The 13,396-nt window shown below is 57.0% G+C and overlaps 5 protein-coding genes across 5 annotated transcripts in view; 3 read left to right on the top strand and 2 right to left on the bottom strand.

Moving 5' to 3' along the window:
* The window catches only part of CHGG_03658 (uncharacterized protein), a gene marked incomplete at both ends in the record, with an annotated part of 4,447 nt that extends 1,534 nt beyond the window's left edge, over window positions 1–2,913 (top strand). Inside the window, 2 exons of the mRNA XM_001230173.1 lie at window positions 276–623; window positions 694–2,913. Of these exons, the coding sequence (XP_001230174.1) occupies window positions 276–623; window positions 694–2,913 (2,568 nt within the window). The remainder of the gene's footprint in view (window positions 1–275; window positions 624–693) is intronic.
* A 1,814-nt stretch (window positions 2,914–4,727) lies between these two features.
* CHGG_03659 (uncharacterized protein) lies at window positions 4,728–5,599 on the top strand (the record flags this gene model as incomplete). Its single annotated transcript, XM_001230174.1, has 3 exons — window positions 4,728–4,956; window positions 5,084–5,320; window positions 5,373–5,599. The coding sequence occupies 3 exons, from the start codon at window positions 4,728–4,730 to the stop codon at window positions 5,597–5,599; spliced, it is 693 nt and encodes a 230-aa protein (XP_001230175.1).
* A 1,667-nt stretch (window positions 5,600–7,266) lies between these two features.
* On the top strand, window positions 7,267–7,806 carry CHGG_03660 (uncharacterized protein; the record flags this gene model as incomplete). Its single annotated transcript, XM_001230175.1, has 2 exons — window positions 7,267–7,406; window positions 7,470–7,806. The coding sequence occupies 2 exons, from the start codon at window positions 7,267–7,269 to the stop codon at window positions 7,804–7,806; spliced, it is 477 nt and encodes a 158-aa protein (XP_001230176.1).
* Window positions 7,807–8,211: 405 nt separating this feature from the next.
* Window positions 8,212–8,958, bottom strand: CHGG_03661 (uncharacterized protein; the record flags this gene model as incomplete). Its single annotated transcript, XM_001230176.1, has 1 exon — window positions 8,212–8,958. The coding sequence occupies one exon, from the start codon at window positions 8,956–8,958 to the stop codon at window positions 8,212–8,214; it is 747 nt and encodes a 248-aa protein (XP_001230177.1).
* A 585-nt stretch (window positions 8,959–9,543) lies between these two features.
* On the bottom strand, window positions 9,544–11,181 carry CHGG_03662 (uncharacterized protein; the record flags this gene model as incomplete). The annotated part of the gene is made up of 2 exons (XM_001230177.1): window positions 9,544–10,816; window positions 10,907–11,181. 2 exons carry the CDS (start codon window positions 11,179–11,181, stop codon window positions 9,544–9,546), a joined length of 1,548 nt encoding a protein of 515 aa, XP_001230178.1.
* Between the last annotated feature and the right edge of the window lie 2,215 nt (window positions 11,182–13,396).

Here is a 13,396-nt window from a genome sequence, read left to right on the forward strand (position 1 = left end):
TTTTTTGTTTTTTTGTTTTGTGTGTTTTTTGTTGGTTTTTTTTTCTTTTTTTTCTTCATCGATGTCGTTTTTTCCTCGGTTGGTTAGTTTCGTTGTTTCTTTGTTTGGCCCTTTTTTGTCTCTGTTGATTAGTGTTAATGGTCTGTGCCCGTGTCGTTTTTCTTTACACCCCCTTTTTCTTCCCCGGAGCCTACATTGTCGAGTACGAAGAGGATCAGGTGAGGAACTGAACTGGCCCTTCCATGTCTCGCGTACCGTACTAACAGATTCGCTAGGACTCCAATGCCTTCGTCAACAACCTGGGGGGCAAAGCGTCCCTCCGCAAGGACCTCCGCTTCAAGCTGTTCAAGGGCGCGTCTATCCAGTTCAAGGACACCAAGAATGCCGACCAGATGATCGCCAAGGTGGCCACCATGCCAAAGATCAAGGCTGTCTACCCGGTCCGGCGCTATCCCGTCCCGCGCCACGTCGTCCATTCCACGGGTGACGCCGTCGAGGCCGTTCTGTCTAAGCGGCAAGAGGGTAGCGATACTTTCAGCACGCACCTGATGACCCAGGTGAACAGGTTCAAGGACAAGGCTGTCACCGGGAAGGGCATCAAGATCGGCATTATTGACACAGGTGTAAGTCAGCCGGGGGTGCCAGTGGCGCATTCCAGCGCCGGCCAGACGTGTCACTGACGAGCGAGAACAGACCGACTACCTCCACCCGGCCCTTGGTGGCTGCTTCGGCGAGGGCTGCCTGGTCTCGTACGGCACCGACCTGGTCGGCGACAAGTTCAACGGCGCCAACACGCCGGTGCCGGACGCGGACCCGCTCGACGAGTGCAACGGCCACGGTACGCACGTCGCCGGCATCATCGCGGCCCAATCCAACAACCCGTACGGTATCGTCGGAGCCGCGGAGGGCGTCACCTTGGGCTCGTACCGCGTCTTCGGCTGCACCGGCGACGTCGGCAATGACATCCTGATCGCCGCCTACAACATGGCGTACGAGGACGGCAGCGACATCATCACGGCCTCGATCGGCGGCGCGTCCGGCTGGAGCGAGGACCCGTGGGCCGCGGTGGTCTCCCGCATCGTCGACAACGGCGTTCCCTGCGTGGTCTCGGCCGGCAACGACGGTGCGGCGGGCATCTTCTACGCGTCCACCGCTGCCAACGGCAAGAGGGTCACCGCCATCGCGTCTGTCGACAACACCGTCACGCCCGCGCTCCTCAGCAACGCCTCGTTCTCCATCAACGGGACATCGGACTTCTTTGGCTTTACCGCTGGCGAGCCGGGGACTTGGGATGATGTCACCCTCCCTCTCTGGTCCGTCGGCTTCGACACGACCGACCCGGCCAACGGATGCGAGCCCTATCCCGACTCGACCCCCGACCTGTCCGGGTACATTGTGCTGGTTCGCCGCGGCACCTGCGCATTCGTGGACAAGGCGGCCAACGCTGTAGCCAAGGGAGCCAAGTATGTCATGTTTTACAACAATGTGGATGGGACCGTCAGCGTGTCGGCCAACGTGGAGGGCGTCGTCGGCGTCGCCATGGTCACGCCGGAGCAGGGCGAAATCTGGGTCCGCGCACTCGAGGCGGGATCCGAGGTGGTAGTCCACATGACGGACCCCCTCAAAGCCGGCACCTTCCTCAGCTCCTCCAAGAACACTCTCAGCGGCGGGTTCCTAAGCGACTTCACCAGCTGGGGCCCCACGTACGAAGTGGAGGTGAAGCCTCAGTTCTCGACCCCCGGCGGCTTGATCTTGTCGACCTATCCCCGTGCTCTTGGTTCATACGGCGTGCTCTCCGGAACCTCGATGGCGTGCCCCATGGCCGCGGCCATCTACGCCCTGCTCATGACCGCGCGGAACACCAAGGACCCCAAGACACTCGAGAACGTGTTGTCGGCCACAGCACGTCCCAACGTCTTCCGGCTGCAAGGTAAGTCTCTGCCTGTGCTCGCCCCGGTGGCACAGCAGGGCGCCGGTCTGCTCCAGGCCTGGGATGCCGCCAGGGCGACAACCCTGCTGAGCGTGTCGAGCATTTCCTTCAACGACACGGACAACTTCAGCCCCGTGCAGAACTTTAGCATCTCCAACACGGGCGCGACCGCAGTGACCTACTCGTTGAGCAACATCGGTGCCGCTACCGCCTACACGTTCAATGACGAGAAGACCATCAGCCCGGCCGCGTTCCCGAACGAGCTCACCGGCGACTTCGCCTCGCTGTCGTTCAGCCCGAGCAACTTCACCATCCCCGCCGGCCAGCGCAAGATCATCACCGTGACCGCGACCCCTCCCAAGGGCGTCAACGTGAAGCGGCTACCCGTCTACTCGGGCTACATCGCCATCAACGGATCCGACAGCTCGGCGCTCTCGCTCCCCTACCTCGGCGTGGCGGGCAGCATGCGCTCCGTGGTGGTGCTCGACTCCAAAGCCGCCCTCATCAGCAGCGCCCGCGACCAGAGCAACACGCCCGTGCCCGCGGGCGTCACCTTCGTGCTCCCCCCGCCGGGCTTTTCCAACGACTCGTCCTACGCGAACCGCACCGAGCGGCCCAAGCTGGTCGTCAGCCTGGCCATGGGCTCCGCCGTGCTGCGCGCCGACATCGTGCCCGTGAGCAACTGCACCACGGTCGCGCGCACGGCGGGCGTCGTCTTCGGCACCAAGACCATCGGTCAGCCCGAGGGCCTGCCAGCGCTGTGGAACCCGCGCGGCCGCTTCGAGTACAGCTGGGACGGCAAGCTGGACGACGGCACCTACGCGCCTGCGGGGCGGTACAAGTTCGCCGTCAAGGCCTTGCGGATCTTTGGGGACCGGGAGGAGGTTGCCGACTATGACGCGGCCGAGACCACCGACTTCAGGATCCGTTACCTGCCGGCCCCGTCCGCCAAGTTCAGGAGGCAGGAGCAGGGGTGCGAGTGAGGAGAGAGAGAGAGGGAAAAAGTGTTGAGGCAGCACCGATGGCACGTTGCCAGGGAATCAGGGCCTATTTGTGGAGACCAGACGTGGAACGTAACTACAAGTAGATGTCAAGACAGCAAGATACGAACGAGCCCTTGGCGTGTTGTGGCGGTGACTCGTTTTGACATGTTTGTTGGTTGATCTCGATTCTTCAGGGGGCCTGCACACCCGGCAGCCGGATGGCCCGCGACTCGCCTCGCCCGAAAGGATGATAACCACTTTGAAATGAGTTGGCAATGGTGGACACCTCCGCAGCGCCGAAAAGGGGTCGCCATGCACAAGCTGGCAGAGCCGAAGACCCCGACATTCGCCGGCGAGAGAAGATCTACATTGGTTGGGTACCAAACCCAGTCTCGGGCCAGTGCCTTGGGTTTCCGCTTTTTTGTAATCCTGGTCGCTGTCACCTGAACCAAACGGCGACGGACTACGAGTCGTGAAAACAAGGAAACCCTGTATCACACGCGCAACATGCAGGAGAAGAGACGGCTGTCAACAGTGATCGGAGCTCAACTGTGTGGGGAAAGGGGCAAATGACAACCCACTTCCTTTCGGACTTTTACAGCTAGCTAGCGATGACTAGTCAGCGTGAGACATTGCTTTTCCACTAAGTCGAGACCGACGCCTCTCGACAACCACTTTGGCTGTCTTGGAGAGAGTGAACGGCACATCTCGGGGAAATAATTCCTCGGCGGGTTGGCAAAAGCGGAGCGAAGCTATTTCAGGCCGATGTGGGTTTGCTTTTTGTTTGACACCGTCCTTCAGCCGCATGCAAGGGCACGCGTGGCGGTGCGCAGTTGTGTCCCCCGACCCGAACCGTTGTGGTTGCTTGCATTTGGTTCCTGCGTTGGGCTGTCGATCATGATGGAGACCCATGGCAACCCCCTTTCCCAAGACATGTCTGTTTGCATTGCACTGGCACAACGGTTGGTGTTGAGCCTGGCATTGGCCCTGCATGTTTCACAACCAACGACATAACCTTGACCAGGGGTGAATGACAGCGGAAGTTGCCATATCAGGCCTCCACACCGCAGGGTTACAGGCACAACAGTGCCGAAGCTTAAGCATGATCGGCGCTAACTACTGCCCTTGGCAGTCTGGGCACTTTTGACTCCTCAGATACGCTCCTATTGGCTCTCACGACGACTCGTCCAAGAGCCATCTCCTGGCGGTGAGGTAGGAGCTGGACACTGGCGGCGGTGAAAAAGAAAAAAAAAAAAGTACGAGCCATTGGGATCAAACGTACGTCGTTCGGTTTGCGAATGCAGGGAAAACGCCACAGCCTGTGTCCAGGCGTGCCAACATCCAACCCAGCCCAACGGCGAAGCAACCTGGTTACCGTTTCGAGTCATAGGGCTGGCGATCACCCGGGGGCGTGGAACCCGGCTCGGGGCTATTGGGATCTGCGAGCAACACCATGCTCAGAGCGGACAGAACTCCCCGGCCATATTGGAGGGGCAATGTTGGACGTGCCGGGAGGGAACAACGCTCCCCGGCAACGCACGCCGGCCCCGGCCTGGCGGAGATGGGTGGGCGTCCATCACCGCTGCATGCAGCCATGTCATGGTGAGGGCCATGACGGCTGGAAGGGGAAGGGGGCGGCCGTCAACGAGTATTAATACTCTCTGTTCTCCCTTCGTTGGAACAATCTTTTCACCACCACGCTCAGCATCAACAAGCCAGCCAGTCCTTCATTTACTCATACACTTACTTTACTTCTTAATCAACAGACCTTAGTCACTCTTTTAGACTACCTTTTTACTTCCCCAACCATCAAAATGAAGTTCTTCAGCACCGCTCTCGCCGCCTTCGCGGTTGGCTCCGCCATTGCCGCCCCCGTCCTCGAGGGCCAGACCGTTCCCGCTCCCTGCCCGTGCAGCGGCACCGACAAGACTGGCGTCGATGCTCCCCACGTCGATGTCCCCAGCACCTGCGGCCCTGGCAGCATCAAGACCCCCATCAAGAACCACCCTGCCAACGGTGACAACGACGTCGATGTCGCTGCCGGTGTTGTCGTGGTCGTCAAGACCGTTGTCGACGCCGTTGTCGAGGTCGAGGCCAAGGTCGAGGCTCACCTTGACTTGATCGGTAAGAGACTTTCAGCGCTTTCCGAGTCCCAACTAACTCTCGTCAGCCTCCATCGTTGCCAAGGCCGAGATCGATGCCCAGGCTCTCGTCAAGGTCATCGCCGCCCTCGAGGTTGACCTCAAGGTCCTCCAGGACTGCGCACCCCAGCTTGACGGCCTCGTCATCGATGCTGGTGTCATTGTTGCCGCCGACCTCGAGGTTGTCCTTGACCTCGTTGTCCGCGTCCAGGCCCTCATCGCCAAGGTTGAGGTCTGCCTCAAGGCCCTTGTCGTCCTCGATGCCAGTGAGTTCTAGCCCTTCATGTCAGCCTTTTGAACCAGCACTAACGCGATCAGAAATCCTCGCTGTCATTGGTGCCGACCTCAAGGCCTGCCTCGGCTTGATTGTCAACATCACCGCCCCCATTGTCAACCTTGCTCTCTCCATCGTTGCCAAGCTCACCGCCGTCGTTGAGCTCCAGGTCATCGTTGGCCAGATCGGCGACTGCGCTCACAAGATCACCAACACCTGCGACGGCATCACCGGCCTCCTCGGCCCCGTCTTCGCCCTCCTCCACCTCTAAGCGTCGGGATGAGTTGAAAAGGTGTGCGCAGCGTCCGGGGGGCCTGCGCAGGACAACAGAAAAAGGGGTGTATCATTCTACTGTATCTAGTTAATGTATAATGTCAAGCCGCTCGCGGGTTTGCAACACATCGACGCTGCAATGAAATGATTCACCCACACTCGCCATATTTCCTGTGATCTCTATTCTCAATCCTGTTCATTAGACTGTAAACTGCACTCACAGCCTTATCCTCGCTTGAGCCCATGTAATAACCCGATCTTCCAGTCTCCCTGGCATTCTCCTGTCCTCGTCTTAAACCTGGGCTTCATCAACTCTGCCTCGATACAACTCAACTTCAACGCAGCCCGCCCTTCACATCTCGCTGACGACTTTGAACAATGACATACATCCACGCATGAACAGCAGACTCTACATTTGACGGTAGTTAATCCGATGACCACTGGCATGTCGTTGAACCGCGAAGGCACTCCATAGGTACACAACTATTCCCTCGAGCCGATGACCGTAACATCTCTGATTATCCCTCGGGCCTCGCCGTGGTATCCCTAGGCCAACATGTTGCGGATGGTCCAACTTCGATGGTTTATGTGATTAACTTTCATTCTTTTGATTCGCGCCGTGCCCGAGCCTTGCCGGGACAGAAACTCAAGATCCCTGGGTCGCGTCTGATGATACGAAATACGACGCAGTTGGGCAGATCCTTGTCATAGTCTGGTTGCACTGTTGCTTTGACGCTTGATATTGCCGTATGAAAATGTTGTGTCTCTACTTCGTAGTTGATATTCATATCAAGGTTCGAATAATTAGGTTCGACGAGGTTTTCTCACAGTCAACTGTGAGATACAGACTTGATAGGTTGCTCGCTCGTACGAGGTATGCCCGTTATCCAACGTGGGTAGTACAGATTGTCAGCTGTGAGATACAGACTTGGTATAGGTAAGTTGCTTTGATTCCTCCCATGACATGACCAGGCTCAGACGAGGATCCTTCTGACTTTCCTCTTTCTCGGGAAGGCAAGACTTTTGTTCATCTGGACTCTCAGCAGATGCTTCGCCACCGGCCTGTTCCACAGTTTATGATGCATTTTAAACATTCTTACTGATCTAGGTACTTTTTTTCTTCACCATTTTCCCCTGTGCTTCATCGGTATATGCAGTGAGAAAAAACTCTGTGATATCAGCTTACACAGTATACAGCCACATCGAGATTCATTGCTCCATGTTCCTGCATTTTGTTTGGCCATTGGCGGCATCGACAGGATCTTTTGCTGGCCAACCGTAATGTTGCAAGGGAATGTCGACGTCACAGAACACGAGGTATTTTGGCGGATCACTGCTGGAACTGGGCAGACAGGTTCAAGCGGCCCGGGCTCTCCAGTCACACGGTACAATGTCACTCCGTCGAGCGTCTCCCACACCACGCAGCGGGTTATTTTAGGCATGGTCAATCCTGCATCGGCCGGGAATACGAGAACCGCCAAGCCATCTGACACAATCCTGCCCAGGTTGCTGGCATCGCCTCCGGATCCGTGGGTTCAAAAGCCGTGGGTGAAGGTTCAAAAGTATAAATGACGAGAGGGATGCCGCTGATGGAAGCGGTCATGTTTGCGACCAACAACTTCAACAACTTACAAACAACACATCCACAACCACCACACCGCCAACATGAAGACCTTCTCCTCGGCTGTTCTCTTGCTCGCCGGCCTGGCCGCCGCCACTCCCGTGCAGCAAACCCGGCAGTCAGTCGGGCCCTATGACATCGCTGGCTTCACCGCGGCCAAGACGCACAACAGCGGATACTGCCGGTGGGCTTTCCTATAACTGCTTTTCCTAACTAATCCTTGCATACTAAACCGTTCCCTCGCTAGCTTCGACTTCGACGTCTCGGCACCCGGCCTAGAGGGAGACGTGCACTGCAGCGCATACCTGGACGCGGGCTTCTCCGGCGCCACGTGGCTGGCCTTGGTGTACGAGGGCGCGGGCAACTGCAATAACGACGCCGTCACCTGGACCTTCTTCCAGTCTTCGGCCGAGGGCAGCGGCGCGTCTCTGAACGTGACCGTCAACGGCGTCAAGGGCCTGTATGCGATCCCGCCCGAGGACATCTCGGTCAACCTGAATGACGAGGAGAACCCGTTCGACAATGACGTCGCGTACTCGGGGCCGAAGGAGTTCCAGATTACCGAGTTCGAGGAGACCGAGTAAGGTGGCGAAATCGGTTAGTTCACTTTGTCGTTAGATCTTGGCACATAGAGGGTTTAGCAATGGGTGGTACTTGTATTGATAATTACCAAGTTCAGAGTCTATAACTACCTACCTAGTTTAATTACTTGGCTGCAAGTAGGTAGGCAAGGTATCCTGTTCTCAAAATCAACTAGCTTCTGCCTTTGGTACCTAGTTGTCCTGAGTCTTCTCACTCAGCCCCATCCTCGTCGTCTTCATCCTCGCTGTCTCCATTCTATAATATTTCTTTATATTATGAGTAGGTAATCCCCAGAGACTAAACGTGAAACTACGAGTTATGTATGTAGAAAATCTTAACTGGTAGATTATATGGTCCAATTTTATATGAAAGAGTGAAAAAGCCTTAAGCAAGCTTTAATATTACTCTCAAGTAGCCAAACTCCGGGTAAATCCTAAGAGCTCAGGCTCGTCATCTTCAGTGTCCTGCTCCATCTTCCTCCCATATTCTCCCACTGGACAAGCATACGTATACACGTGCGGCGCTTCCCCCCCAACATGATAAAACGACACGCGCTGCCCGTCGTCGTCCCATCCCCCGCTCATCCAATCCCAAGCATACAACAACGGCTCCGCCATAACATCTCCCTCATGCTCATCCCACTCATCAGCGCGGTACACCCTCACCCTCACCGTCCCCGCCCCAGCCGCAGCCGCAGCACCGCCCCCACCACCAGCACCAGCACCATACAAGAAATCCCGCACGCCGCGCACCAAATCCGTCTTGCGCACGCCATCCGGGCGTTCCAGCACGATGCTGGGCTGGACCTCGGGGAGGGAGCACGGGCAACACAACTTATGGGGGTGGTCAAAGACGTTGACGATGAAGCGGGGGCTGGGCGGCTGGGTCAGGTGGTCGGGGATGGAGGGGTCGGCGGCGACGGAGGCGAGCAGGGGCGTGAAGACGGCGTGCCAGTAGCGGTGGAAGCCTGGACCTCGCGGGCTGGAGGGGAAGGCGGCGCTCGTGGCTACGCGGATGGCGTCCACGGTGGGCATCCACTTTTCGATCAACCTGTACTCGCGGTAGCCAAGGCTTTCTTGGTTGAGGTTGTTCCGGTCGGAGTTGCCCTCCTGCCTCCCCGGGCTGGATTCCGCAGATTGTTGTTCTTGAGCCATCTTGGATATGTAGGTAGTTACCTAGATAGTTGCCTGCCTGTGGTTGGTATCGTTAATGAGATTAGAAGCCCTGGCGGGGACAAACACCTAGGTACTTATATATCTCCAAGAATGAATCGGGTGCTGTCAATGGTGGACGTGGATTGGTAGAGCTGCAGAAAACATTCGGTTAATTTCAAGTTATTGTCTTTGTTCGCTTTCAGTACAGGAACAGGTAAATGTACCTACCTATGTAGGTAGCCAATCGGCGCAGCTGTGGCGTGAGGACGGGGCAAAGGATTCGTGTGAATCCTTTGAGGACAGGTGGGTATCATGATTCAACTGATCGGTATGCAGGGCACGCATGGTAGATAGGTAGGTACATACATGTACCTACCTACCTACTGTTGTTACTCGGGCAATGGAGAACATTGTTGGATTTGACTATGATCCGCCTTTAGTTTCAAGTAGGCGACTTGACATGTTCCCTCCATGACAGGCTGGTATGGAAACGGTACCTAGGGAGCACAGGTCCACATCTTGGCCATGATCCGGGATCTGTTGGTCGAATCCCGGTCAGCAAGTAGCTCACATCACTTCCCTAGCTTATTTCACATATACAATCACCGCCTCGGTATCCGGAATAACGACTTCTGCCACACCTCCGGTAACTCCAAGAGTCTTCATCTGTACCGTGCCGTGACCGTCGCCCTTGTCCGCCTTGTAGCTCCATTGCTGGCCCGCCCACGTGATATTCTTCCCATTCACATCAAACCCTCCGGCCGCCGTCCCCGCGTCGGCATGCAGCCGCCCGACCTGGACCTGGCTGACCGCAGCACCCAGGTTCTGGAGACGGACCTTGACCGCGTTCCGCGTGGCCCCGCCCGCGTACTCGCGCAAGTTGACGACGGCGACGCGGGCCAGGGTCTGGCCCTCAAACATGGCGTAGGCGCTGAGGACGGGACTGCCGAGATCCAAGTCGACGACGCCTCGCTTCCCGCCCGCGGCCGTCTTGCCGATAAAGTCGGCGATGAACGGGAGCGCGTAGTAGGGGGCTTGTACGCGTGGGCCCGGGGCGGCCAACCCGGCCGTGGGGATCCACAGGCTGCGCCGGGCCTCGGGCCGCTGCGTGCCCGACACGCGGCTGACGCCCAGGCTCATGGCGTAGAGCTGGAAGTTGACGGACCAGAGCGTGTTGGCGAAGAAGGTCTGGTCCTCCTCGTGCACCCCAAGGGGCCCGCCCGTCTCGCTGAGGATGAACCTTGTCCCGGGCGTGTTGTGCGTGTATTGGATGCTGGGAAGGTAGTTGGCGAGCTTGCGCCGGACGGCGGTGTGGTTGAGGAGGTGGTCCCGGATACCGTGGGTCTTGCCGTCAAACTGGTAGTAATGCTCGGCCACGTACTTAACCCGGTCATCACGGTTAATGCCCGCATCGAACACGCCTTCGACCGTGTACGGGGCGTTGCCGTTGGACGCCTGCCCAGACGCCGTGTCCAGAATCTCCCAGATGGGGTCGCTGCCGAGCTCCAGGGCCGAGGTGATGGCGTCCTTGGCGACTTTTGCATCGGCGACGTACTCGACGGCATCATATTGCTTGTCATGGTACCAGTTCACCTCGTTTCCAATAGCGATGGCGTTAACGCGCGCGGCACTGCCCAAGGCGTCGTAGGCACGCTTGACATAGGCCACGATGTTGGTGCGGTTGGGCTCGCCGTCGCCGAGCGGGGCTTGGATGGAGAAGTGGACGGACTGGTAAAAGTATGTGAAGACCTCAAAGTAGCTCGGTCCGAGGATGAAGCTGGCATTCGAGTCACAGGCTTTAGCCTTCTCGGTGCAATGAGCCGGTTCTGCTTGGCCCGGATTGAAGGTGATGAGGTCCCTACGGCGGGTCAGGACATAATCAGGATGTTGTAGCACTGAAATACAGTAGTCGGAGGGAGTGAAGCGGCTCAATCCTAAATGCACTCACCCACTGGTTCCCCCGATTCTGATGACCGGCGGCACGGCCATGCGCGAGGCTAGCGACGCCACCAGCTTGTTGGAGAATGAGTTGTTGTAGCCGGCGAGAAAGGCTGTTTCGAAACCCACGCTGGGAAAATCAGGGGGGACTTCGAAGGCATTTGAAGGGCGTGCCGTGGGCAGCGCAATGGCTCGTATGGATGTCACGGTGGCTTGGCCCGCGGCATCTTGGGCCGCCAGCAAGACGGCAGTCAATATCCCGGAGATTTCTGTTTTGCACCACATCGTTGGCATCGGTGGTAGCAACAGGCATTGGTATCACCAGTGTTGCGGCCATGGTCTGACGGGAATCATTATATACTCGCATGGCGTCTATGAATAGACGATCAGTCGGCCATTGCGCAGTATCAATTGGAAGGATTGACATGGCCGGGGGCAGAAAACGCGTGAACTGACGAAAGGTTGACATTTTAACGTTACATTGATCGACCATTGCTCCAAAGGTTTGATTCTTGTCTGTTGGATGCTGTCCCGGGCGGCCGGGCCTACCAATGGCCGGTGTACGATGAACAGTTCATCCTGCGGGATGATGATCCCAGGATGGGGTCAATCTCAGCCACATAAGAAGCAGCTGTGACGTCTTCCGGGGCCGTAGCAAGTTGGGGGCATAGCCCAGGACAATATGGCGCAGGGAAATGCCACATACAGCACTCTGGTGGCATAGAGGATTGTTGTATTCGCGAGGCTTAGTTCACGTGGCTCTGTCCCCGGCCTCCTCCCACGCATATCCAAGTTCTTCTTAGTCTGTCTGTGACGGATCTGAATGACCCGATTTCAAGCAACGAATCGATAACTATGCCAGATCATCCAACAAACCCCTCTTGCCAGCCAACTCCTCCGCCCAACTCTCCCCTGGACGATGCGGTTGACAGCAGGGCAGTTCTACAACCCCAATCTGCCATCTTGAGACATTTCAACGACGCTGTACAAAAAGCCTCAAATGCAACTTTTGCCTCACTCAATCTTGTCAAATCCATGATGACCCTGTGCGCGTATGCAGGCGCGTCGATTTCCCTCCTTCCAACATTGCCTGCAATCAACACATGTATTTAGGTAGTCAACCCACAACCAACAACTCCTCCCTCTCAACGAGCACAGTAATAGCAGGTATAGCTACCTATCAACACGGTGCTACTTAGATACTGGCTAGGCAGGGGCGGACGGGACCCATTCGGCGAGGGGACAGGCAGTCAGCGATGTCGCCAACTCGCGATGGCCTGCACGCCCGGCATGCACCGAGGGAGGTTCGGCAGCTTGTGATATTCGACGGGAGAATAGGTAGTTTTCCACATCGTCAATTTCAAAGGGCGTAGCTGAGGGATTTTTCCCAGCTGCCTCTTTGCGAGTGAGTGGCGTCATTTGGTTTGGCCATGACTGTGGGAGGCCTCCTGGCGTCAGCAGTGCCCACAGACCAAAGTTGGATTGGAGGAACAGCTTCTCCAAGGACCCTCAACTGGATCCTCCACTCAAAGGAACCTCCAAGTACCCCGGCCACTGAATCCCAATCGGCTGGCGCCAAAAAGGGGCCGGGGACCTGTCCCGGAAAAAGCTTAAGTTGACCATGTCTTTCGTAGCAAGTGGCCAAAGCTCCTCTCACAGGCCAATTATGAGCGAATTTCGGCTTTCTGTTACTGCTCTACGAGACCCCATCATGGGTTTGTGCTCTTGGTGTTTTGCAGGCACTGGGGCGTCCGAAACGGGCAACTTGGCTCGAGATACTACCTAGCGACGCTAAATTGCATCACCCCCTCGAGTCCCTCCCATTCACGCCCCGCCAACTGTCCGAGTCCTGAGGTCCTCGGACCATTTTTGTCGTGGACCAAGGTTTCTAGCGCAATATCCAACCTGGTAGTCTCCAATCCGGTGTTCTTTGGCGACTCCTGAGTCCTGATCCCTGGGCGCAGCTGTAAATAAAAATCCCAGCCTGTAATGTCCTGTACGGACGGGGTTTGTTCCTGCAAAGAAGTGCAGCATGCCGCCGCTTGGCCACGGGCCATTGGATCATGTTCATCATTTCAAGTCTTGAAACCATCGCCTACTCCCCCCCTATAGAAGCACCCATGCAGCTCCTTCATCCCTGGCCACCGAAGCTTGCCGGAGCTTGCTCCATTCCCATCTCCCTCAAAGCCATGGTTGGGGCAGTGTCCGGTCTCGTATCTTAGCAGGCGATTTCTCCGCCGGCGCCACTCCTATGGCCATTGCAGCACACCTGGGCGTGGAATGTTGATGATGGCTCCCTGGAGCCGCCGACAATGGCCAATTCCCTGGCAGCCTGGTAGCTGGCTTGTGATCAAACACTCCCGACAAGTTTGGTTGGTCCGTTACCCAGTGGATTACCCCTTTGCCAGCATCCGCACCCACGCCGCCCACAGGCAGTACCAACTGGACTGCCCATGTCAGATGGGGTAACCGGTCTTGGGATCCTACTGCGTCCAACCTG

The sequence above is a fragment of the Chaetomium globosum genome, genomic scaffold (genome assembly GCF_000143365.1).
Source record: "Chaetomium globosum CBS 148.51 scaffold_2 genomic scaffold, whole genome shotgun sequence".
Lineage (NCBI taxonomy): Eukaryota > Fungi > Ascomycota > Sordariomycetes > Sordariales > Chaetomiaceae > Chaetomium > Chaetomium globosum.